This window comes from Lepidochelys kempii, chromosome 10, assembly GCF_965140265.1.
Source record: "Lepidochelys kempii isolate rLepKem1 chromosome 10, rLepKem1.hap2, whole genome shotgun sequence".
In the NCBI taxonomy this organism is placed as follows: domain Eukaryota; kingdom Metazoa; phylum Chordata; order Testudines; family Cheloniidae; genus Lepidochelys; species Lepidochelys kempii.
The window spans coordinates 30,003,509-30,030,858 of record NC_133265.1 but is presented as its reverse complement, the minus strand read 5'-3'; the positions used below and the strand labels follow the sequence as shown (position 1 = coordinate 30,030,858).

The 27,350-nt window shown below is 39.4% G+C and overlaps 1 protein-coding gene across 4 annotated transcripts; it reads left to right on the top strand.

Moving 5' to 3' along the window:
* Window positions 1-1,165: 1,165 nt before the first annotated feature.
* Window positions 1,166-27,257, top strand: ALG1 (ALG1 chitobiosyldiphosphodolichol beta-mannosyltransferase). 4 transcript variants are annotated; one of them, XM_073362532.1, is made up of 13 exons: window positions 1,166-1,508; window positions 2,408-2,485; window positions 3,093-3,196; window positions 3,990-4,138; window positions 5,574-5,663; window positions 11,038-11,148; window positions 16,268-16,389; window positions 17,217-17,255; window positions 18,912-18,971; window positions 19,749-19,859; window positions 21,679-21,793; window positions 24,040-24,115; window positions 24,604-27,257. In XM_073362532.1, the coding sequence occupies exons 1-13, from the start codon at window positions 1,286-1,288 to the stop codon at window positions 24,733-24,735; spliced, it is 1,410 nt and encodes a 469-aa protein (XP_073218633.1). In that variant the 5' UTR covers window positions 1,166-1,285; the 3' UTR covers window positions 24,736-27,257. The 4 variants fall into 4 exon arrangements, with proteins under 4 accessions (XP_073218633.1, XP_073218635.1, XP_073218636.1 ...); XM_073362534.1 differs by lacking the exon at window positions 18,912-18,971; XM_073362535.1 differs by lacking the exons at window positions 17,217-17,255; window positions 18,912-18,971 and having other exon boundaries at window positions 1,167-1,508; window positions 24,604-24,841.
* Window positions 27,258-27,350: the final 93 nt, after the last annotated feature.

The following is a 27,350-nucleotide window of genomic DNA, read 5'->3' as shown; positions in this document are numbered from 1 at the left end:
TGTCTGAGCTTCTAATCACACTTACTGACTGATGTCCAACTACATGACCAATTTTCTCCTTGAATTCTAGAGATATGGAACGAGCCAGTCCCTCTTGGAACAAATACTGGTTATCCAGTAGAACACCCTACAGACACTCAATGTTATTTTCCATCCTGTCTATTATCAATGCCTATGACTGCTTCTCCACCTGCTTAGCTGAAATAGATCCATACCCAAGATGAACCCCTGTAGCCATTTCTCTAAACTGTATACATCTGAGTGCTTCACCCTACTTTAAGAGCCTTCGGACCTGTGATCTGTTTAGTAGCTCCACTGTGGACCTTTCCAGAATTTGTGCAGTTGTGTAAACTGTTGACAATAACTCTTGATGAAAACCACACTTGAGAAAGACTTTTTTTGTTGTTGGCCTGGTCCATCAGTTCACAGTGCACGCTCATAATTTTAAACTTGCACATTGTACACTTCTGTCATGTCATTTTTCAGTGACTCACACCTTTTGAAATCTGAAATAACTTAAATTAATGCTCTGAAAAGGACTGGATATTTTTAGTCTAATACTGCTCCTTGAGAGTTTTAAGTATACTGACATTCATGTAACGAAAAGGCCTTTAATAAAAATCTTGCTGTCTGTATTACATTTACACCAAAAGACACTCCAAGGAAATACCCCGGATTTACATAAATTTTCAGAATTATCTATTGTTTTTATATAGTTGGTTTAATTTTAAGGAGAAAAAGAGCTAGTTTTTAACGGAGCAATTATATACCCCCCCCCCCCTTGTTCCAGTTACAACGAGCTCAGCTGTTTCTGGCGACATGTACATGGCACTGAAGGGAAAGCAGACGCGGGAACAGTTTTGTTGCATCGTTACGATTCCTTCTCAGATTGTGGGCTGTTCTCAAGGAAGAAATCCGCAACGTCGACGTGCTACACACAAGCACTCGCAGCCATTAGCCCGCAGCCGCGGGGCGGGGCCGCTGCGCAGCCCAGGTCCCGCCCAAGGGGCTCCCCACAGCCCCAGCCCAGCGCGGCTCCACGCGACCTGGATCCCGCGAGCGACTCGCTCCTCCCGCTTCGTGCCCGGCCGCGTGCGCTACGGGCGGCCCCGCCTCCCCCTGGCGTCCCCGCCCCCTGGGCTCCGGGCCTGGCCCGAGCAGGCAGCCTCGCTCTGACGCCAAGATGGCGGCCCTTGTGAATACGCTCTAAGTTCTCTGCGCGCGCTGAGCGGCCTTTCCTCTCCGTGCCGCCTCCCCTCCCCCCCGACCACGTCAGCGTCACAACATGGCGGCCCCCGCGATGCCCCTGCTGCTGCTGCTGGCGGTGGCGGGGCTGGCGCTGTGCGCGGCGCTGCTGTGGTTGCGGAGGCGGCCGGCCGGGCCCGAGGGGGCCCGAGGGCGGGTGTGCGTGGCGGTGCTGGGCGACCTGGGCCGCAGCCCTCGCATGCAGTACCACGCGCTGGCCCTGGCCCGGCGCGGACACGGCGTCACCCTGCTGGGCTTCCTCAGTGAGTGAGACCGCTCCGGCCCAGCTGCCCCTGGGTCACCCTGCTGGGCTTTCTGTACCGGTCTGGTCCTGCCTCCCCGCCCCCTTCGGACCAGGTCCTGTCCTGTCCCCGGGCACGGCGTCACCCTGCTGGGCTTCCTCAGTGAGTGAGACCGCCCCGGCCCAGCTCCAGCTTGTCCCCCCTACTCCAGGTATGGGGTCACCCTGTGGGGGCTCATCACAGTGTGAGACCTGATCCACTCCCCCCGCGCACCTCTTCTGGTCCCGCCACTCGCCCCAGGCATGGCTATGGTGTCATTCTTCTGGGTTTCCTCAGTGAAACACCCAGGGACACCTTCAGTCCCAGGAGCCACATTGACCCATGCCCAGGGGTTTGGAGCCCACCTCTAAGCTGGGTCCAGTGGGGACCAGTGTAGATGCCCACATGTTTAATATCAAGCCACTGAACAGCAGCTACCTGTCTCCGATTAGCCTTGTTCCATACTAAGATTCATGCCCCTGCCCCAACCTGGGGGCAGCCTACCAGAGTGGCAGTGGCCAGCCTTATATTACAAACGTAAGCGCTTTTCAGATGCTCACACTGACACCTCTCAGCGTGCTGCATCCCTGTGATCCAAGTGTTCCCTCGGCGGGGTGATTATTGGTCCCAGTATGAGAGCTGATCACTGGTTCCTTCACTCGGAACAAAGTACCGCCTGCTGCGTATGCTCATCTCAGTATTCTAGATGTTCTCTACTTTGAACTGGGTCAGTAATTGTAGGGATGTGTTTCATATTAAAATGGAGTTTTTTCTAAATTTGCCCTTGCTTTACAAGTTTAATAATATGCCCTGTTATAGTAACACTCTTGTATGTGTGTTCAATAAACATCTGGCTGTAGAACAGTTTCTTTTTCTTTCAGGCACAAAGCCACACCGTGATATTTTGTGTAATGAAAAGATACACATTGTATCTATTTCAGAACTTAAAGTATTGCAAGGTAAGTCCCATGAGTTAGATGATTTTTAGTTGTACACGTTATCAATATTTCAAATTCTATTTCTGTTCTGAAGATATTTATCATTATTGTTCAGTGAAAACCAATTCTTAGGGTCTGAGTTTAGCTTCCAGAGTATAGTGGGTATCATTGCTGCTTTTAAAGAGGGAGGGAAAATTTGCACTTTCATACAAGAGTTCTTTTAAAAAAAAAAACCAAAACAAAAAAAACTGTTGGCACTCTTTGTACCAGAGTTCTGAACCTGGCTCAAAATTAGCATATTAGTTTATCCTACATGGAAGCTATATACACTTTCATCGTGTTTAACAATATGAGCACTCGCATGAAAACTTGGGCAATGCCTTTAACGTAAATTGGCCTACTTCTGAGCAAGTGGTTGGAATTGCATGTTTATGCTGCGTATATCTACTTACATGCACTATGAATTTATCTTTTTTCTAAAACAAAGACCATGAAGTAATGTGTTAATTTTTAAAGGATGCCATCACTTAAAAAAAAAAATTGTTCCTTATATATGTTGATTCTAAATGAATTTCATATTTAGGGTGTGCTATGTGAAATTTTGACACAGATTTCTGTCATTTTACAGTTGGTCCTAAGATTTTCCAGTATATTACAAAAGTTATTGCACAGGCAATACAACTGTTCTATACAATGCTGAAGATAGATCGGCCATCTTATATTCTTCTTCAGGTATATATGTAGATATATAGCTATGTGTTTATTTTATCACATTGCAGTACATTTCCCCAGCAACATCAGAAAACATAGTGACTGATAAAACTACTAGTGCGGAAGGAATAGTCGAAACAAATTTGTGCAAATGTGAATTTTGTTTCATGTATTTGCAACCTTTGTGTTCACTTTTTTCATTAATTTTTGAGCATTCAGACTTTATTGGCACAAACACTAGCGAACTGAATTTAGCAGAGATGCTTGAGTCTCTACAAAAAGCAAATTTCAATTGCATACTTGAGGGTAGAATTTGAAATCCATTCTACTGCACACAGCACAGATTGTGACTTAAGCAGTCAAATACAGAGTTCAAAATTACCTGTTAAATAATCTAATCAGAACAACACCACAATTTGTCTACCAGTGTAAATTGCAAATTCTGTGTTCTCTTGTAAAAATAACAATTCATACTTCTTTGATTAATCCGATGAAGTGAGCTGTAGCTCACGAAAGCTCATGCTCAAATAAATTGGTTAGTCTCTAAGGTGCCACAAGTACTCCTTTTCTTTTTGCGAATACAGACTAACAGTAACACGGCTGTTACTCTGAAACCTCTTTTTACATATATTACTGAGTAGTTGCCTGATTCCTGTGACCAAAAGTTGTAACTCAGGGGCCGTATTTGAGCCGGAGATCTAGAGATTGTTTAAACCAGTGTCAGTCCAATCCTTTCCTTTTCTGGCAGCTAATAAGCAGTTTGTTGTTTGGTCATAATTGGGTGCTATTTTTGTTTGTTTTATTTATTAAACAGAATCCTCCAGGCCTGCCTAGTATAGCTGTTACCTGGATGGTTTGCCTTGTACGAAGAAGCAAACTGATCATTGATTGGCACAACTATGGTTATAGTATAATGAGTCTGATCCATGGAAAAAGTCACCCTATAGTACAAATTGCAGAGTGGTTTGTATAGAAGTCTTTATTTTCCTCTCACAAATTGTATAGTGTTTACTGCATGCAAAAAGGTGGAAGGCAGTGGTTAGGAGACCATTGACAAAGAGATGTTTCCTTAAAGAGGCACTTTATTTTTAGGTTCAAAATTGACGTACTTTACTTTTGGAGGTGTCCTATAGAATTAAATAGGAAATGCCTTTTCTGTGGGTTTTTGGACCTTGCTACCCAACCTAATAGAAAATTCTATCCTTGTTATACCATTCTGTAAAATGGTTCCAGAAAGCTATAGAAAATGATATTATTCTCTGTTAAATTTTAGAGCCATTCCTATTCCTGTTATTCCTTTTGCATCCTATAGGAATTTTCACAAAAGGTTAAAATGGTTATACCTTTTTGAGGAATGTCCTCCAGTAACAGCTAAATATTGTGAGTGTACACGCATATACCAGTGTTCGTATGTGAAGTGTACACGCTGAACTGTAAAAAGCCTGGTGACTTAGTCCTGGTCTATACTAGAAAATTAGGTTGATTTAACTGTCAGTCTCGGGTGTGAAAAATCCATGCCCCTGAGTGGTGTGGATAAGCTGACCTATGTGCCTGTGTAGACAGCACTAGGTTGATGGAAGAATTCTTCTGTTTGTCGAGCTATCGCCTCTCTGGGAGGTGGATTACCTACGCCGATGGGAGAATCCTTCTCATCAGCATAGATAGTATCTGCACTGAAGCACTACTTCAGTGCACTGCGCTGCTGTAGCATTTTAAGTGTAGACAAGCCTTAAGAGGCCTAATTATTTCTGAACCTGAGTGTCTTCCACTGACTCTGAGCTGCAGTCATGCTTCTGAGATGCATGAGTTGCACATAAATAAAGTCAATAGTAATCTGGGTCTCTTTAGATGGGTTGGAGTCATAATATGATGGTGTATATGGCTGTATTAATTCCTTATATGTTACATATCTTCAAATTTGAATATATTCTGCTTCTTGCCTTGTTTGTTTTGACTAGGTTATGTTAAACACTTTATATTATAATTGCTTTCTGATTTGCTTGTTCTGTATTGCTGATTTGCACAGTAACTCGTCTTTCAAGGTTATGATAGTAAGTCTCTTTTGTTGAATTTAGTTCAGGCCTTTGGTTTCTCTGGGCCTCAAAGGGGACAGCATGTACTCTACTGTATCTTGAATGTTGGCTCTATATACAGGGCTCTTTAATGGAGCAATATCAACAAAGACATAATTTACCTGTTAAGAGGCAAGTGAGAAATGAATTCTGTGAGATCCTGATAATTTTAGGCAAAATTGTTTAATCATGTTAATGTTCATTCCAAAGATTAGACATTGGTATTAGAGAATCTCTATAAAGATTAGAGAAATTGGTATTCAGTGTTACAGTCTCATTAGTTGGGAATGGTGTTTGGTTTATAACTGAAGTTTAATTTCTGTCAGGTATGAAAAGCTTTTTGGACGTCTATCTGACTACAACTTTTGTGTGACTAATGCAATGAAAGAAGATCTACAGATGAATTGTAACATCAAGTAAGTCAAAAGCCTTACACAAACGATTGTATACAGATTTTCACTTAGATGAGGATATATAGCTAGCTAGCTAGCCCTAATGATTTTAGATTCATAGAAGTCTTACTGTATAATCAGGTGTAACGATGCTGGTTCTGGCGGGACCCAACTGAGAGTGCCAATTGAAGACAAATTGCTTAAAGCATGGCAGTTACAGCCCAAGGCTGGGGTTTCTGTGCACACCAAGGCAAACCAAACCAGCCAAACAGAGAAGACTTACCCCACTGGCTAACCACAAGTCACACAAGCAATTCCCTTAGACACCCCAGTTTCCCAGTATCCCCACCAGTGCCACTCGTAATGGGGACAAATGGTTATGAAAACCAATACCCCAGTAAAAGAAAAAAGGTTCTCTTGATCCCAAAGGACCCAGCCGCAGACCCAGGTCAATATACAAATCAGATCTTACCCACAAATCACGCTGTTGGCAATCCTTTAGAATCTAAAATCTAAAGGTTTATTCATAAAAGGAAAAGATATAGATGAGAGCTAGAATTGGTTAAATGGAATCAATTACATACAGTAATGGCAAAGTTCTTGGTTCAGGCTTGCAGCAGTGATAGAATAAACTGCAGGTTCAAATCAAGTCTCTGGAGGACATCCACAGCTGGGATGGGTCTTTCAATCCTTGGTTCAAAGCTTCAGTGTAGCAAAGTTCCTCCAGAGATATGAAGCAGGATTGAAGACAAGATGGAGGAGCTGCAGCAGCTTTTTATATTCTCTTGCCATGTGGTCTTTCTTTCTTTGTTTCAAAGACAAGCTGTCCATTACATGGCATGGAAAAACCTCAGAGTTCTGTCCCTTAGGCATGTCCCTGCATACCTTGCTGAGTCGCAAGGCATGTCTGCCTTCTCTCAATGGGTCAGTTGTATAGCTGATGGTCCTTAATGGGCCATCAGGCAGGCTGGGCAGAGCTGACACCAACTTGTCTGGGGTGTCACCCAGAAGCATAGCATAAGTTTGAAATACAGACAATATAAGAGCCAATATTCATAACTTTAACTACAAAAATGATACACACATAACCAGCAAACCATAACCTTGTCTGAGACACCTTATTTTACCCCCTTTATATAAGATTTGGTACCACTACAGGACCTTGGTTGCAACCATGTTCCATATGGTCCCAGGTCAAGTCAATAACATGACATCAGGTGTCCAAGAAGCTTCTTTCTGACTCAGAACTAATACTTGGAAAAGCATATTTATCATGAAAGTATTGTTACTGGTCCACCCCAGTGCTTCTGGTACTAGGAGGCCAAGAAATACAGGGTTGGTAGACGTACATGTCCCCAAACATTTCTTACCCTTTTGTTGTTTACTTTGTAAAACCTCTCAGTAGTTCCACAAAACTTAAATAAAAGTGAATATTTATCCCTCCTCTATAATTCCCCCTCAAAGAAAGTCTGAGAGGCCATTTGAATTAAATGTTAGTGACAGGGGGGATAGCTGGGGCTTTTGGCGCGCACATCGGTACGGAAGCGAGCATGAGGTGCTTGAGTGTTTTGGCAATGGTGGTAGTGAAGGACGAATCTTGTATTGAAATTTGAGCATTGGAGGAAATCGGAATTCCCAACTTCAGTAAGCCTTAATATCAGTACATTGTGGCGTCATTGTTTTAGACTGCGGCCCAGGGAGACATTACTGCATCAATTTACCATTATTTCACATTTTGAAAGTTTTTCTTTTGTGATCATAAGGGCTGGGGAATTTTTCAAAATTAAAGCTTAGATTCTTGGTCACAGTTATGAGGCAAGTTAAAAAATGAAGACAATTATACTGCAGTTTATATGGCTGTATTATGTGTGTCATGTATGCATTATGGATGAGTCCCTATTTGTAGGATTCACTCCACTATGCCAAGCCTAGCTCTACCTTATGCCATGTGAATAAGCAGGAGTCTTGCCAAATTTGTAATATTTTTAATTGGTGTAGTTCAGTCTTCTAGATCTTGAGAGGGCATGAGCCAGAAGGGCAAATGCAGCCTTATGGCTTTGCACAAAAGCAGCTCATATTTTTAATGCAGAGGAGGGCAGCCTGGGGAGGTTTCAGCACTTGGACATTCTGTCCTGAGGAGTGCCTTTGCATCTGAATCAAGAGCTAAGTTGGCTTACTGAGGCCTCACGATGGTCACACCCTACCCAAAATGAGGGAGGCTCAATCTGTTCTGTGCAAACTAGGATTGATCTTCCATCTCCCGGTCACTTGTCAGGGCAGTCCTTGATGTGACAAAATACAGAGCATCCCACAGCTATAAATACTTTTGGAATGTAACACTCCCTGAGATTTCTTAAATGATATACTGTACTTCCTGCTTAGAAATTGTTTTTGTATGATGAAGAAGCTAAGGTTTGTCTCTGCTACAGCATGTGTGAGAGCTCCCTGGATAAGCACATAGTACTCCTGGGGGGATTCTGTGCCCATGCAGGGGCACAGAATTCATATGGCCTGCATTTTTCTGTGCTCCCCATGCAGAAAAAAGTAAAAAAAAAAAATCTGCTGGGGGACACGTGGCTCTTCCCCGGAAGCCCAGGCAGCAGGTCTGTTCTAGGGTGCCTGGAGCAGCCTCAGAGGCTGGGAGGGGGGCTGGGCATGCAAAGCAGCTTATTTTTGTTTCTGTTCTGTTTAGGTCCAGTAAAGAATAGAGACAACTGTACATTATTGTTGTTATTGAGTCCGCAAAAAAACCCCTACATAAAAAAATTAAAATGATATGGACATGTATATGTGTGCATATTTATTTGTTTTTCCTAAGTTAATTAAGTATTTTAGGAAAACTCCTCAGAGCGGCCACCAGCAAAAGTTGGTGGCTGCACTCTGAGGCTACCAAAATTATGTTGTGAGAACCCCTGGGCTAGAGGCACAAATGAAGCAGCCTGCCTGAGTTAATTTATCTCATTCTCTGCGTACAAATGTAGCACCCTGACTGTGTAGTAAAAGTTGTTAAAGTTGCTGTTGATGGTTAATTGATCTCCTTCTCTGAGGCAGAAATGTAGCACAGTGCTTATTGTTCCTATTGTTCGTTAACTGTTCCCATTCTCAGTCCGTTCTCCCAGGAGCATTAAAACCTGTGAAAGTTTTAAGGCCCCTACATTGCCAGAGTGATGTAAAGAAGTCTTAGCATATGAACTGGAACCATAAACTCATGGAACATTAAAACCCACCAAATGAGGGTAAATCCATCCTCATCATCGTATCCACTCAGTATATTCCACACCTGAACATACCATGAACAACATACCCCCATATGTCAATGTCTGTACTTTGACCCGTTAAAGTTTTACCCCAGTCGTGGAGATTGCAGATTATGTATTCCTTATGCCACCCGTTCCTAAACCAAATTTCGCACCTCTTGATAATCTGTACCTTATTCCCTGATAACCAGAAACTTCTATGCTTAAACTCTGTACTGTTTTCCTTTTACTTCAACATCATCTTAATAAAATTATTAAATGACAGGAAGGGAATCCTCAGCTAGGAAGGTCTGTGTGCTTTCTCACTCTTTTCCTGTGCCAAAGTGGCACAATGGGTTTAGATTACAGCTCAGGATTTATTTTACTTACCCATTAAAAAAAGCTTTTGAGGGCAAATAAAAACATTTACCAAGCAGTCAATAAAATGTCAGGAGAATCAGAACTAAGCACTTCCCAAAGTACCCAGCCAGGTGCAGGACAATGATTAGCAAAACTGTGACCGGTTTCAGAGTAGCGGCCGTGTTAATCTGTATCTGCAAAAAGAAAAGGAGTTCTTGTGGCACCTTAGAGACTAACAAATTGATTTGAGCATAAGCTTTCGTGAGCTACAGTTCACTTCATCGGATGCATGCAGTGGAAAATACAGTCAAAACTGTATGACTTTCATGAGTGGAAGTCTGAGCAATTTAAAATGATATTCTACTTTTTTTTTTTTTTTTTTTTTGCTGTTTGGTGTTCTGTAATGTACTGTATATACTCATTCATAAGCCAAATTCCTTTTTTATTAAGAAAGGAAAGCAGCAGAGAAGGGGGTCGGCTTATGAGCAGGCATAGAGAGGGAGGGTGGGACACAGCTCCTACCCCCAACAGAGGGAGCAAGGAGAGGCAGCATAGGCAGCAGAGCCAGAAGGGAAGAGTTTCTCTGTTTCTGGTTTCGCTGCTCTCCCCCCAGCCTCCAAAGCAGCTGCAGCTCTGCCGCTCGGCCCTGCCCACCAGAGCAGGCTGTGGCCGCGCTGCCCAGCCCGCTGCAGCATGCTGTGGCCGTGCTGCCCCGTCTGGCTTGCCAGAGCAAGCTGCGGCTGTGCTACCCAGCCTGCTGGAGCAGCTCCGGCCAGGCCAGAGACATCCTCCCCTGGGCCTCCCCAGATAAGGTGGGAAGGGATGGGATGGGGAGCGTGTGGGGGGTGGTCACAGGGGTTGCTCCCCTGACCCCCAGCTTCTCCCCCCCCAAAAAATTTCCACACCAGTTGCTGTCCTGGCCCATATGGGGAAGCAGCTGGCGCGCCAGGACACTTTGTTTACTTAGGTTTACCTCCGTGCCTATGGACGCTCGAGGTAAACAAACCATCTCGGCCCACCAGCAGCTTATCCTGATGGCCCGGGAGCCAGTTTGCTGACCCCTGAATTATAGGGTCGGCTTATGAATGGGTCATAAACATTTTCCATTTTTACGTATCCATCTTGGGGGGGTCAGTTTATAAACAAACCGGCTTATGATCGAGTATATATGGTAATTTAAATGAAAATCCAGGATTATAACTGGCATGCAGGGTATTAGTTACCAAGTATTTGTAACTTAAATTTCATGTGTTTAGGAAATGCTGAATAGTTATTGTGACTTTTTTCTGTGTTGTAGTTTAAATAAATTACCAAAACAATTGAAACTGGTGTGACTACATTGCATTATTTTGACAAATAAAATATGCAGAAGTTTGAATTTTTTGGTGCAGAAGTTTGAATTTTTTGGCACAGAATGCCCCCAAGAGTTAAATGGGACTTTTAAAAAAAGTACGCATTGAAAAGCATTAAAACATTGAATAGATCTTTTTCCTTCTTGATAGAGCAAGGCCCCAGTCCTGCAGATATGGGCATGTATTTAACTTTATGCATGTGATGAGTGGTCAGATTGAAGTCAAGACTATGGAGCTGCTTAACTGTTTACAGCTTTGGGGCACTGTTGTGCTCTCTTGTACATCCTTAGGGTGGCAGAAGTGTCCAACATTATAGCTCTTCTATTCCAAAAAACCTTTTAAAATATAGAGAGTTTTCAGAATCAGATAATTAATTATTTTGGTTTATTGATGCTTTTAATTGCCTTTTATATATTTTTTTATTTGACTAATGAATTTGTTTCACTACAGAGCAATAACCCTCTATGACAAGCCAGCTGCTTTTTTTAAGGAAACACCATTAGAACTCCAGCATAAATTGTTCATGAAACTTGCCAAAGACTGTGCTCCATTTAAAAGAGGGTATGTATAAGTAACAGATGCAGTTAGTCTTTATTAACTGAACTAAGGCCAGCACACTTAGTTTAGAAACTGAGTATATACTTCTTGCTTGTGACTCCCCTTTTCTGTTAACTGACTGCAGCTCATGTGATTCCCAAATGCATGTGGAGTGGAAATGGGGTGTTTTTTAAGGTGTCAAATACCAAATCATTTTATCCCCAAAGTTACTAAACATCTATAGTCCAGAAAAACAAAAACTGATAGGCCAAATCTAAATAATTGTTTTTCTTAATGCAAATCCAGAGATGTGATCCCCTACTATTTTAGTCACATGAGATTCTTAGTATGCCTTAGAGCACACCACAATTAAAAACAAGCAAGATACTCGCAATTTAGTTTTGAATATTAGAAGAAAAAGGAAAACAAAACACAAGCAAGCAGTAAATAATGGTTACTTCAGTCAGTGTGTCTTCTGTACATCTCTCTGTGGAGAGCTTTCATCAGAGATTATACTCTGGAGGATTAGTCCTACCTGTTGGGGGCACTCTTCTCTACATAATTTGAGACCGAAGTGTATTGTTTTCCAAAATCAGTAGTCCTGTCTTAGTGTACATTGGTAACTAAAACAATTTATAGATTGGCAAAGGAATTTCATTTAAGGGTTGATGAATCCTGTTTGGTTTATTATGGATAACCTAAACAGTTTATAAATGGGCAGAGGTAAATGATCTTAACTGAGTCCTATGAAAAGGAAGAAAATAATTAACTCATTTATGTAAAGAAGCTATTCAACATTTTCTCAAATGAGAAGGCAGTGTTTGTATAAACCCATCAACTCACTGCAAGGACTGGTCTTAAGATAGGCAAACTAATGAATATTAGGAATCTGAATTTCAAAATAAATCCCACTATTTCTTTCTTTGTCAAGGTTATCCGATGTCTCCTCCCCAGGAATATACCATCTGAACAATCTAGTGTTAATACCTTAAATTATAATAGCACATGGAAATAATATAAGAAAAATTTAAATCTAATCCTTTGGCAGTGCTTTTGCAAACATTATCTCACCAGTGATGCTGAAGTCTTGGTGATGTCATCATGTTGCGGAAACAATGCTAGACTGCAAGGTTACTTCTTGATGTTGCATTATGGCTTCTTTTCCTTATTGCTGCTATTTGCTGCTTAAACAGACTGAGATGAATGTGCCAAATTGGTATCTCAGTTCAGAAAGATGTATACTCTTGTCCTTCCATAGTCCCACTGAAGGTAGAAGATACACCTCTTTCAGGGGAGTGGCAGGATCCAAATATTAGCTGTTATCACACTTTCATTGGCTCAGCACCTTCATGGGATGACATTGGTAACATCTTCAGCTCCTGAATATGCAGTCTGCTAATACATATGCAACAGCATTGTAAATCTTCAACTTCGTGATCCTATTGTTTTGTGTTTGTGGTGGGGAATTTTCAGGGTGTCTCTAAAGGTGGAGTCTTAATTCTTTCTTTTTAGTTAATCTTCTGAGATCTCTGTAATTCTATCAGGGTTTAATAAGAGATGAATTTCTATTTCAGATGAGTCTAAACACTCCTCCTTTCTACATAAGCCTTTTACTTTTAAAATAGTCGTCTTAAACTTAAGTGATTTTTAGAGTATTTAGACTCAAATAGTTCTCAAAGCATTGTTTCTTCTTAAGAATCCTTGGAGATGTGTTTCTTGTCTTTGATTTGTTAAGGAAGTTAACTAATTTCCCAATTAGTATAGATACCTTATATTCAAGTGGCTTCTTGTATGTTGCATTAGTAACCAGTTAGAGCAATGTCATTTGATTCCATGTTAGTACATAAAGCATCACTATTCACATAACAATGGCATCAGAAAGCTAGTACATTAGATGCATCTAGGTACAAAATATTAGTGAATAAACACCGCAAAAGGAACTTAGGGCATCTAACAAACAAAGGTGTTCACCTTTAGTGGAAACACCAGGTTAGAAGTAATTAAAACATTTCTGAACTATACACGTTTTCTTTAGTGTTAAATGAATGAAGCTCTAGAGTGCTTATAGAAGAAGAAATTTTCAATAGGAATATTTCTGGAATCCTTAGTGTGGGTTTAAAACTGCGGTTTTTCCTCAGAAGGAAGAAGGAGAAGTAAGAGTTAGAGAGGCTCTTGGCTTAGCTTTTGTGGCCTGGATAAAGCAGGTGCTACATGTCTCCGTGAAATCGTAGACAAAGAATATCTTCATAGATGGTAAGAGGAGAGGGTGGGTGTTCTGCTCCTTGAGAAGACACTCCTTTTGGAAGTTTGTCTTTTTAACCAAGTGGTTCCCAAGATTGCAGTCTACAGTAGATTCACCCATAAGTTGCCATTGAAAACTCCTACCAAACATACTATGCAAGACAAAAATCACAACAAATACTCAGATCTTTCTAGCATCACACACAATAAAAATTATATAAAGTATTAAAGCATAATAAAAATTGTCATGCAATTTTCAAGGATCTGAAATTGTACCTGGAGGTGATAAGCACACAGAAGCAGTATTCTCCTTGAAGCTTTTTGTATCTGTCCATTATTGTAAGAAAGCAAGAAGTTCCCAGGAATTTCTTTAATTAGCCTGAATATTTCATTTACTAAAATATGCAACCAAAACCATAAGCATATGAGCTATTATTCTCCAACCACCATGTGTACAAAAATAATTGGAAATATCTCACAAAATTCAGCAAAGGCAGGTTTATAGTAACATTAAATAAACGTATAACTTATTATAATAAAATTATTTTGCATCAATTTGGAGGTTTATCCCTCACATGCAGTACTAATCCTTGTAACAATACCGTCTTTCTTGGAGATGGTATGAAGATTCAGGAACACCTGATCTTCTGTATTCGTCCATCTGTGGGCAAAAATGTCTCTTCTGTTTCATAGTTGCTTTCAGGGAGCGAGATCTGTTCGCTTACTTAGGTTTCACTCATCTGGTGAATACACATGAGCCTCTGTGGCTTGAAGTATGAACTTTGATGTAGGGCCCCTAAATAGATATGGGGAAGGTAGACTGAGGCTAATGTGAGTCTTGGTGTAAAAAGCTCACAGACATAGTTGCTGAAGCATCCCTTACTAGAAAATCAAAAGAAAGAAATTTGGCAATTCCCAGTGAGCTAAATATCATGTGCCTCATAAAGAGGGACCTCATTCATATAAATCTCAGATTTTTCAAAATCCTGAACTAATATTAAAAAGATTTCTTCAACAGTTTGTGGAACGTCTGCCATAGTAAATATCATAGAGGTAAGATGTATGAGGTAATATCTTTTATTGGACCAACTTCTATAACTGGTTAAAAGGTAAGAAACAAAGGGTAGAAATTAAATGGTCAGTTTTCAGAATGTAGAGAGGTAAATAGTGGTGTCCCCCAGGGGTCTGTACTGGGCCCAGTCCTTTTCAGTATATTCATAAATGATGTGGAAAAAGGGGTAAACAGTGAGGTGTCAAAATTTGTAGATGATATAAAATTGCTCAAGATAGTTAAGTCCCAGGCAGACTGTGAAGAGCTACAAAAGGATCTCTCAAAACTGGGTAACTGGGCAACAAAATGGCAGATGAAATTCAATGTTGATAAATGCAAAGTAATGCACGTTGGAAAACATAATCCCAACCATACATACAAAATGATGAGGTCTAAATTAGGTGTTACCACTCAAGAAAGAGACCTTGGAGTCATTGTGGATAGTTCTCTGAAAACATCCACTCAGTGTGCAGCGGCAGTCAAAACGAACAGAATGTTGGGAATCATTAAGAAAGGGATAGATAATAAGACAGAAAATATTATATTGCCTCTATATAAATCCATGATGTGCCCACATCTTGAATACTGTGTGCAGATGTGGTCGCCCCATCTCAGAAAAGATACATTGGAATTGGAAAAGGTTCAGAAAATTCAGAAAAGGGTGACAAAAATGATTAAGGGTATGGAACGGCTTCTGTATGAGCAGTGGTTATAATAAGACTCTGACTTTTCAGCCTGGAAAAGAGACAACTAAGAGGGCATATGATAGAGATCTATAAAATCATGATTGGTGTGGAAAAAGTAAATAAGGAAGTGTTTATTTACTCCTCCTCATAACACAAGAACTAGGGGTCACCCAATGAAATTAATAGGCAGCAGGTTTAAAACAAACAAAGGAAGTATTTTTTCACACAACACACAGTTGACCTGTGGAACTCCTCGCCAGAGGATGTTGTGAAGGCCAAGACTATTACAGAGTTCAAAAAAGAACTAGATAAGTTCATGGAGGATAGGTCCATCAATGGCTATTAGCCAAGATGGACAGGGATGGTGTCCCCAGCCTCTCTTTGCCAGAAGGTGGGAATGGGCGACGGGTTTGATCACTTAATGATTACTTGTTCTGTTTATTCCCTCTGGGGCACCTGGCATTGGCCACTGTTGGAAGACAGGATACTGGGCTAAATAGACCTTTGGTCTAACCCAGTAGGGCCATTCTTATGTTATGCAGGTGAGAGAGGGAAGCTTTTCAGCTATAAAGATACTCCTGAAGAAGAGCTCTGTTTGGCTCGAAAGCTTGTCTGTCTCACCTACAGAATTTGGTCCAATAAAAGATATTACCTCACCACCTTGTCTCTCCAATATCCAGGGACTGACATGGCTACAGCTACACTGCATATAATAAATATCATGGCAGATGACGACTGTACCATGAGAAATGGCTTAAAAAATCCTCAGGACAGTCAGTCCAGCTTCTTTGTTAAAATCCTTAGTGCAGAATGAATTGACTCCATGCACGATAGGCCATCATCTTCAAGGTAAAACAAGTACAGGCTGGAGAATTGGAAGGCATGCTAAACACTCTCCACAGATTGCCAAGGGAACACCCTCGGAAGTTGTATTGTTAGGATATTCGTGATAGCTAGGAAAAGAATCATCTGAGTGGCATGATCATGATACCTGGATGCTCACCAGCAAAATGAATGAGCCCCCAGAGGTGCTGAATGACAAATTTGGAACCAGAATGTTGTGAAATTCATACCATTTGGTACAGTGTTTGATTATATCCATGCACATCCTTACATAGTATATCTTGGAATTAATAATTACATTCTTTAAATCCTGTTTACACAGAACAGACTCCATACGTCCAGTTGTTGAGAAGTCTGCATTTACAGAACTAGACATCAGAAATGGAAATGTGACACAAGTCAAAGAAAGACCAGCTCTTCTCATCAGCAGCACCAGCTGGACAGGTCTTGAATCAAATTGGTGTTTATTGTTCATATTCTTTTATAATATCTTTACATTAAACAGTTGATACAAATTAGAGCTGTACCTCCCTCCCCCACACATAAACTTTGATCTGATACAGGACATTACAGCCAGCAAAAACAAAGTTGTATACATTTCTTTGATTAACAGGAAGAATTTGCAGATCAGCTGTATGGACTATCTCAGTGTCTACATATGAGGACCCTAATCCGTTGAAATTTTTAGTTTAATTATGGAGTTATAAGGTAAATGTTGAGCTCCATGAATGATTAAGAGAAACAAGTCCTACCCTCGTCTAACATTAGAAGTACATTTAATATGCTTGCATGGTGCTCTAGAATGGTTCTAATAAGTTACAATGTTTTGTCTTTCATTTCCTGGTGCATTTATTACATATATTTATGCACTAAGATAATTATTTTGTTTGTGAAAAAGTCTAAAGCTGGAACAAAATCTGCTGTATTGTAATTGAGAATGGAAGTGTGCATCTTCCTGAATTAAAATTAATTGGCAATAATGTCTAATAAAATTGACAGTGAAACGTCATGCTTCTGAGATGCTGATTGGCTTTAGTATTTGTGTAATTGTTGGAAAAGTTTCCATTAAACGCAGCAAGTAGGAATAATATGAGAGTTATAGGCTTTTGTTTAGTAGTATTACATTTATAGTACCTATCATGGTAAAAGCACATTGTATATTTAGTCACTTCAGTGAAGATGAGGAAAGTCATGATAACTATCTTTTCAAAAGAATAAGGCATTACAGCTAAAAATGCTACGAGTGTCACTAATAAACCTTTCTTTTTCAGAGGATGAAGATTTTTCTATTCTTTTAAATGCTTTAGAAGGTAAGTATCAAGGAGTTTTCTTTGGCTATTTAAAGAGTCATCTTATGGATGTATTCTCAACAATCTCTAAGAGCTTCTTCAAAGAACAGTGCCTTCATGTGCAAATGAAAATTCAAATGCATTTAAGGACCAGAGTAGTTTCTCAGTGTGGGAGTGAAAAAAAGCTTAAGATCATAGTGACATGCATGATACAATTAAAACCTTTGTCAGAGGAAATAAATTTCTAACCACTTGATAAAGTGGGTTACAGCTTTACTTTGTACTCATCATGTGGTGTGGCCACTTACTGAGCTCCCTCTTGTGGCCAGGGGTGCCTTTGCAATGCCTTGTGAATAATTTCTCTCTCTTAGGTTCCTTACACAGACAGGTCTGGGTTTATTCATAGAAAATCATTCAAAGTCCCAAATCGAAGTCCCCTAACCAAATGTTTCCTTTCTACTCCCAGGTCTCCTTGCCGGGAGAGCTTTTGTGTCCTTTCCCTAGCTTGCCCAGGGTCTCTCCTGCCTTAGCAGGCTATTCCGAACCCTTTCTGGCTGGAGTCTTAGTCCCAAATCCCAGGACTCTGCTGGAGTCTGCCCAATCCTAGCAGTCTCTGTTCTCCCTGAGTACCTCCCCTTCAGTGCAGCCACTGCTGTCCTTTATTGGGAACTACCTGATGTAAGATTCAATGGGTGAGTGGTTAAGTTGCTTGACTAAATATCTGAAGTTCAAGTTTATGGGTTCAAATTGCACTTGATCTCCCACTGAAAGGCCATCTCTTGTTCACCCAGATGCAAAATGGGTACCTGTTCCACCAGGTTAGGGCTGTCAAAGGCGGTTGGACATATCACTCCCTTGTGTACCCTTGGCTGTGAAACTGACATACCTTAACCACATCAGCCTGATGAGCCATTGATTTGGGGGTACTTTGGCTCAGGTGGGGCTCATCCTGTAATCAGTGTTGGCTTAGCTCCAAGGTCTCCAGCTCATGAGGCAAACCACCCTGTTATACAACATGTGCGTGCACACACACACTTTCAAATACCTATTGAAATGATTTCAAGAAAGATGGGAACCTGCATTAAGCAATTTGGGTAATCTGTGTCTGTGTTCTTGAACCTAACAACAAGAAACAGCTCGTAGTGGTCACAGAGTAATGTTGGGTTTCTGCAGATTTTATGAACTGTACATTTAAAAGCATGATGTCCATATAATTTATTTATATAGTATAAAAAAGGAACTATGTTAACATATATATTTAAAAAAAATCTCTTAAATCAGTTTTAAATTATTTTTGTAAAATGAAAAGTCTTGTTCCTTCTTTGAAATCAGTGGGATTATCTGTATGGGGTGGGGGGGAAGAGCAGAATTTGGCTCAGCAGTGTTGTGGGTGGCAAACACCTACACCTTCCAGACAGTTTCCTTTAAGTATCAGGCATGTTTCAGAGAGGGCTAGGTGATTCCTTGTGAAGAATTATTACTTTGCATTATGGCTGTTACAAGAGGCCCAAATTAGGATCAAGGTTCCCAATGTGAATTTCCACATTTGCTAGTTTGCCTGAAGTGTTTTTTTAACTATTTACTTGAAATAGAGTTCTCATTTGTACATCAAAATTATTCTTAAATGAGGGGGTGTGTATCTAGATATACACAAAATAACTTTGATCTGTTCTGCAGATTATGAAGAGTATGTCAGTGATGGAATCAAGCTTCCTTCTTTAGTATGTGTGATAACAGGTACCACTTTTACATGGTAATTTTCTGTTCCCTTTCGGTGCTGATGCTGGAGGATTAATTTTTATCATCCCATTATATTGACTCTTACATTGATTTTTGTGTGTCTTTCAAAAAATATTTGTTTGGCACTAATTTACCAGATCAGTGGTTGGAGAAAAAGCAAACCAATGGTGGCATGTTAGGCATTTTAAAATAAAATATATGCCACAGTATACGAATCTAGCCATTTTATTGTACTCTGTAAGTCCTTTGGATGTATTTTCAGAATTTGAATAGTGAAGAAATGCTGGTAAAACAACTTAAAATGTGGTTTAAATGGTATTTAGCCTATTGCTAAGTAGGGAGGAATTTGGCTAGTACTTGGGAAGGAGACCAACCGTTGAATTTGAGGTTTTTGCAAAATGGTATAGATGGTTCAACAAATGGTATTCTTTCCTCCTTGTACTAAACTAATAACTTAGCATGATGATAAAAGGGCACTGTGCTGCTGGAGGGTGCCATCTTTCAGTTGATTTGCATCTGATAATGGTGTATCTACGATACAGCATTTTATCTCATGGTTGCCCTCAGAAGACCCAGTCGGATTCACTATCACCCTGCTAGGCCCTATATGAACACTGATGAATGATGCAGCCCCTTCTTCTAATACTTTATAATCTAGGAAGACAAATGAGGTTTGCTCTATATCCCTAGACTTTAATGTGCAGAAAAAACCCCACTTTGGGTGCTCACAGCAAAAACACTAATATATATTTGTTTTTGTTTTCCTTTTAAAAGGTAAAGGGCCTCTAAAAAAGCACTACAACAGACTGATAGACAAAATGCACTTTAAACACATCCAGATCTGTACACCGTGGCTAGAAGCAGAGGATTATCCTGTTCTACTTGGTAAATAATGGATTACAGTTGCTGAAAAAGCTTTAAAGACTCAAGAACAATGTGTGAGGCTTAAGCAAAGGCTATGGATAGCTATTGATAATTTTGGGTAGGGATGGCGTGGTATTTATCAGAGATGGTTTTTACCAGGTGAAATCATGGTTTTTAGCGCCTCAGGAAAAATGAGTTAGTCCCAGTTTAAGGCATTTTATATTGAAATGATTTCAAGAAAGATGGGAACCTGCATTAAGCAATTTGGGTAATCTATGTCTGTGTTTAAAACTGTTTAGTTAATGATGTCACTTTATACTTATTTTTAGTTACATATTCCAATTGTGGTTATGTAAAGCAGTAGATTTGTAGATTAATGTAGGGTTGTACAAATACAAAGTAAAACTGAAATGGGCATAATATTAATATATGTAATAATACAGTACTGAACATCGACATGTCTACATTTTGGTTTGATATTTTCTGAAGGAAGTTATACATGTTATGACTCATTTCAGTTTTCAATATTATATAAACAAAAGTTGAAAACATTTGATTATATGAAAACAACAATGCAGACTTGTAGACTTAAAGCATTAAGCAATCAGAAGCATGCAGTGTTGCAGACCAACGGTCCAGGTCCACTTGGCCATCCAACATCCTGTAGCTGAAGACCAACTTCGATGTAGTGGGTAGGCCAAGCCTATTCCTCGGCTTTGAATGGATGTATCCAAAGTTTGAAAAGATTAATTCTGTATTTGCTGAACTTGCTGGATCCTGATACAATTATTCGTCCCGCTTTCACCGTTTAAACTTGGTTTACGTTGGTATTTACCAGTGCCCTGTCCTAAACTAGTTTTTTCCTGGGAAATGGCCAACCCTGATTTTGGGCGCTAGATATATGAATACCACAGTAAAATTAAATTGCTTGTTAAGAACAAAGTATATAGCTGTAGCTTGTGCCTTTTGTTATGCCTGAGAAATTGTTTAATTTTTGAAACTGCAGTTTCCCCTTCTATTCTGGTAATTAGGTGTAGAATTCCATCTTGAAGGTTTGCCAATATATCTGTATTTAAAAAGCCTCTGTTTGCCGCCTTCTGTTCTTCTAGGTAGGCTAAAACATAGTGGGTTGTCTCTATTCAATGTATTCTCAAATTCTGTTCAGTAAATAACATTGGAGAGTTTCTAGCTGAGCTGTTGAAGGTAGCTGAGGAGATTAGGAAATAGAATGTTCATACTCCCTTAGCATTTTAGATAAATGAAGCTCAATAAAAGCTATGTATGGATAAAATACTGGTAAAATACAAGTTCTGCCTAATTTCAACCCCTCACTGTCAATTTATTTGGCTTGTATATCTGTGGTGGTTTCTAAGTAATGAGTATTCATATCTGTAAACTTGGATTCTGTAAATTATCCATGTATTGTAAAGGCATTTGGATTGGAAGAGTTCTTTAGTGGGTCATCTAGCCTGTCCCCTGCATTGTGGCAGGATTGATTTAATTATTTACCATTTCAAATAGATGGGGGTAGATTATGTGTATAATGTCTGTTAGTTTTTTAATTTCTCTTTTTCCCTTATTTTAATATCAGTTACTTATGTTTCTAAATCTCAGCTGCTCTGAAAAATAAAAAATTATGTGGCTTTTACTCACTGAGTTCCTAAATTCTGACCTAAATCATGTTCCAAGTAGCTTTGTTTTAATGGCACCAAAGACATCAAGTTACATCAAAAATTGTTAATGTTTACAAAATTATATGTTTCGAAAATAATCTTTAGAGTTAATCACTTTTAAAATATACTTTTTAAAAAGTCAGTTTTGTTTCTTTTATAATTTGTAGGCTCAGCAGATTTGGGTGTCTGCCTCCACAAATCATCTAGTGGCTTAGATCTGCCTATGAAGGTGGTGGATATGTTTGGCTGTTGTTTACCTGTATGTGCAGTACATTTCCAGTGGTAAGAGCTTGCTTACTTTGACATAGCTTAAAATAACTCAAATAGATTTTTTTAAACAAATATGTAGTTTGCTACAAAATCATATGATAATTTCTGCTGATATTGAATTGATTCCTAGTTACAACACAGTAATATGTTTGCTAAAGGTAAATAAAATTATGAAAACTGATTTATGACTTCTAGAGGTCATTTAAAAATTAACGCTTCTTTTGTGTGTGTGTGCACACGCATGCAAAAGTTAGGGCATTAACTGCTTTAAAAACAACCACCTGTAATCCCAATTGCAAATTATACTCTTCTTCATATCCTGTTCTAAACTACTGGATTTGTTTCTATATACTGTTTGAGAGATGCTTCATTGCACTTTGGGATTGTCTAAACCTTAGTGATGGATGAAGTGGTTACTGTATCTACAGTTTATAAAGTACTTGTAATCCTTTGGGAGAAATATGACTTTCGTAATGTAAAGATACTTTGTCTTGTGCTATAGCGTTGGTGGTGACAGCAGCATAGAATACTGTGTGATAGCTTTGTTCATGACTGTAATATATAATGAAGACTCTTTTCTTTTTAGAGACTAACCAATTTATTTGAGCATGAGCTTTCGTGAGCTACAGCTCACTTCATCTGATGAAGTGAGCTGTAGCTCATGAAAGCTCATGCTCAAATAAATTGGTTAGTCTCTAAGGTGCCACAAGTACTCCTTTTCTTTTTGCGAATACAGACTAACACGGCTGTTCCTCTGAAACCTGTCTTTTCTTTTTGTCTGTGATCTTTTAATAAGCCTGTAAAATACACTAGCTTTCAGTATGATCATGGTATCTTCAGGTGAAAAATGCACATTTCAAATTTTAGAGTTCCACTTAAAAAACAAAACAAAACAAAACAAACAAAACAAAAAAAAAATGTTGAAGAAAATTGCTGCACTATGTTACAGACTGCTGCTATTTAATCTATCCTGCTTCCTGGACCAATTCAGAGGAGAATCAAATCTGCTGTAACTTATCCATTTTTCCAACCATCTCGGTGTGTAATGTATAACTTAGACTCTCACCCAGGTATCAAGTTTCAATGTGTAATTTTGCACAGTTTTACACATCACCTGCAAATTTGACTGACTTAGTCTAAAGAAGTCCAAGATGGTGTAATTTGTATGCTATAGGGATGGAACAGAGGGGTTAGAATGTAAATCAGCTAATAGAGGATGCAAATTAAAGTAAACTACCCTTACTGTAAATTACACTCTAGTATGTAAGCTACATGTTGGTAAATGTGTGTGTCCAGTGCAATGTAAGGGAGACTCAGAAAGTATAATTGAACCTCTTATATGTGAAGGGGATGAAAGAAGATGTATATTATTCTGTCTTAGCTTCCCTTGGATTCATTGAGACTCCATGACTGTGAAAGACCTGTGTTTCAGAAGGGTTACATCACAATAGAGTACTGAAGACACGTCATTATGGAAATGAATGGCTTCAGTTACAACAGGCTAACAAAGCATGCTGCACAAACTTCTACATTATTCTGTGCTGGTAAACGAAATAACATGTTGCCACTGTACCCTTTTTATTCCTTCCTAAGAGGAATTTCTCAGTACAGTTTGCTAATACACTTTGTACAGCAGCAGTTCTGGACAGGCTTATGCCTAGGGAAGGAGGACTAATTTGTTTCAGTCATTTGCAGCTTGTACCCCAATGCAAGGAATGGAATTTATGTTAAGAGATCCAGGATCTTAACAATGTGGGGCTTGTAGTAGGGCTTACAAACCCCATATTGAGCATAGGTAGAAGAGAGAGGAGAGTCTTCCCTGCTCACAGGCAACCAGACTGACCACACCCCAGCACAGCTGCCAGAACCACCTTCATAGGGGCATGTACCCGCAGCTGGGACCAATAAGGAAAACAAGCCCAGCTATACTGGAAGGAGAACAGAGAGATAGGGAGGCAGAAAGGCCTGAGATAGTGGAGCGGCAACAGCCCCATGCCATGCTGCCTCGAAGAAACTGACAAGAGAAGACTGCAAGCCCTGGAGTTTAAGGGCTGGTTGACTCATTTTAGGTTAAGTTGATGGACTGGGCTGATTTGAGTTGAATAGAGGGAGACGAATTAGGAGAAAGCTGGAACCTCTGGAGAGACTGTCCCTAGAGTATTTGATAGGGCTACAGTACATAAACAATCTCTGCAGGTATTTAAGTGGAGAAGCCTTTTATGTTGTTCTTACATTTTCTTCACTGGTTTTGTTCACAGTTTACATGAACTTGTGAAACATGATGAAAACGGCTTGATATTTAGGGACTCGAATGAACTTGCAGAACAGCTGAAGGTAAAGAGAGGCTCAAGTCCTTTTTGTTTCCTTTTTCTTTATGGTTAATGGAAAGATACTGTTTTTGCACATTTGGAGTTAGTAGATTATAGATCTGGTTGTCATGTTTTTCTCCCTCTGTCTTCTCTCATTGTTTACTTTTGGGCAGTGATGCTTTTTATTTGTTTGTTTACTTATTTTTATATATTGTTAGTCAACATTGAATAGTATTGAGTATTAATAATTGTACTTTGTGGATTTAACTTTAAAATATACATTGTAAGACTAAATTCCCGCCTATAGTTATGGATTTTATTGGCCACATCTGTTTGTGTATGAATTTTAAAGCAAGAAAGCACATTTTAAATATTTTATTATCTTGCAATACTTAGAGCTCTAGAGTCCACTTTACTGCTTCTCTTTTAATAATCAAATTAAAGTTGGGAGGGGCAGGAGAAGCTTGAAGTGTGATATTTAACTACTTCTTTGTTATTTCTTTAATCTTGCAGATGCTCTTATTAGAATTTCCTACAGCTGAAAGTAAACTTTATATGTTCAGAAGAAATCTTCGGGCATCCAAGCAGCTGCGTTGGGATGAGAGCTGGGAACAGACTGTGCTTCCTGTGTTTAGGAACAATTAATGGTTTTCAAAAAATGGACAAAAGAATTTGCACTTATGATTTTCACATTGCCAAGTTTGGTTATACATGATGGAAATGGTGAATAAAACCTTTATATTTGGTCTTAGATAGGTGTTTTTTAAATCTCTCCATCCTGAAACAACCTTTGCAACACACACTTTGATCTGTGATTTGAACCAGTTGGATGAATAATTTGGTATGGTTTGAGATTTGTTTGCAGCTGAACTTATACTTTACATTATGTAAAGATAGAGGAAGGACATGGTCCCTGCATGAAGGAACTTAAATTTCACAATCTCTTCAGACCATTCATCTACCTCTAGCGTTTTGAATGAATGGTTTGGATAGTGACATCCCTTAGGGGAGGCTCTGTTAATGGAGATTCTCTATGTCCTAGTAAGGAGGAGAGGATGGAAAATGATAAAATACAGGTAGAATCTGATGAGAAAAATTCTCATTCAATTACATCATATAATAGCAGACAGCTAAAAAATGACAAGTTTTTAAAGTGCTTATATACCAATGCTAGAAGTCTAAATAATAAGATGGGTGAACTAGAGTGCCTCGTTTTAAATGAGGATATTGATATAATAGGCATCACAGAAACATGGTGGAATGAGGATAGTCAATGGGACACAGTAATACCACAGTACAAAATATATCAGAAGGACAGAACAGGTCATGCTGGTCGGGGAGTGGCACTATTTGTGAAAGAGAGCGTAGAATCAAATGAAGTAAAAATCTTAAATGAACCAAATAGAAATTCTTTGGTACTATGGATAGTAATTCCATGCTCTAATAATAAGAATATAACAGTAGGGATATATTAGCAACCACCTGACCAGGATAGTGATAGTGACTGTGAAATGCTCAGGGAGATTAGAGAAACCATTAAAATAAAAAACTCAGTAATAATAATGGGGGATTTCAGCTATCCCCATATTGACTGGGTACATGTCATCTCAGGACAGGATGCAGAGATAAAGTTTCTTGACACCTTAAATTACTGCTTCTTGGAGCAGCTAGTCCTAGAACCCACAAGAGGAGAGGGAATTCTTGATTTAGTCCTAAGTAGAGACAGGAATTGGTGAATATAGCTGGACCGCTTGGTAATAGTGACCATGATACAATAAAATTTAACATCCGTGTGGCAGGGAAAACACCACAGCAGCCCAACACTGTAGCATTTAATTTCAGAAATATCTACACAAAAATGAAGTTAGTTAAATTAAAAGGCACAGTGCCAAAAGTGAAATCCCTGCAAGATGCATGGAAACTTTTTAAAAACACCAACTTGAATGTATACCCCAAATTAAAAAACATAGAGAACAAAAAAAAGTGCCACCGCGGCTAAACAACAAAGTAAAAGAAGCAGTGAAAGGCAAAAAGGCATCCTTGAAAAAGTGGAATTTAAATTCTAATGAGAAAAACAGAAATAACTCTGTCAAATTAAATGTAAAAGTATAATTAGGAAGGTCAAAAAAGAATTTGAGGAACAGCTAGCCAAAGACTCAAAAAGTAATAGCAAATTTTTTTTTAAGTACATCAGAAGCAGGAAGCCTGCTAAACAACCAGTGGGGCCACTGGACAATTGAGATGCTAAAGGCGCACTCAAGGACTGTAAGGCCACTGAGGAGAAACTAAATGAATTCTTTGCATCAGTCTTCACAGCTGAGGATATGAGGGAGATTCCCAAACCTGAGCCATTGTTTTTAGGTGACGTATCTGAGGAACTGTCCCAGATTGAGGTGTCATTAGAGGAGGTTTTGAAACAAATTGATAAACTAAACAGTAATAAGTCTCCAGGACCAGGTGGTATTCACCCAGGAGTTCTGAAGGAATTCAAATGTGAAATTGCAGAACTATTAACTGTAGTCTTCAGAGTACATTGCATCCGATGAAGTGAGCTGTAGCTCACGAAAGCTTATGCTCATATAAATTTGTTAGTCTCTAAAGTGCCACAAGTACTCCTTTTCTTTTAACTGTAGTCTGTAACCTATCATTTAAATCAGCTTCTGTACCAAATGACTGGAGGATAGCTAATGTGACGCCAATTTTTAAAAAGGGCTCCAGAGGTGATCCCGGCAATTACAGGCCAGTAAGCCTGACTTCAGTACCGGGCAAACCGGTTGAAACTATAGTAAAGAACAAAATTGTCAGATACCTAGATGAACATAATTTGTTGGGGAAGAGTCAACATGGCTTTTGTAAAGGGAAATCATGCCTCATCAATCTACTAGAATTCTTTGAGAGGGGTCAACAAGCATGTGGACAAAGGGGATCCAGTGGATATAGTGTATTTAAATTTTCAGAAAGCCTTTTACAAGATCCCTCACCAAAGGCTCTTATGTAAAGTAAGCTGTCATGGGATAAGAGGGAAGGTCCTCTCATGGATTGGTAACTGGTTAAAAGATAAACAAAGGGTAGGAATTAAATGGTCGGTTTTCAGAATGGAGAGAGGTAAATAGTGGTGTCTCCCAGAGATCTCTACTGGGCCCAGTCCTATTCAATATGTGCATAAATTATCTGGAAAAAGGGATAAATAGTGAGGTGGCAAAATTTGCAGATGATACAAAATTGCTCAAAATAGTTAAGTACCAGGCAGACTTCGAAGA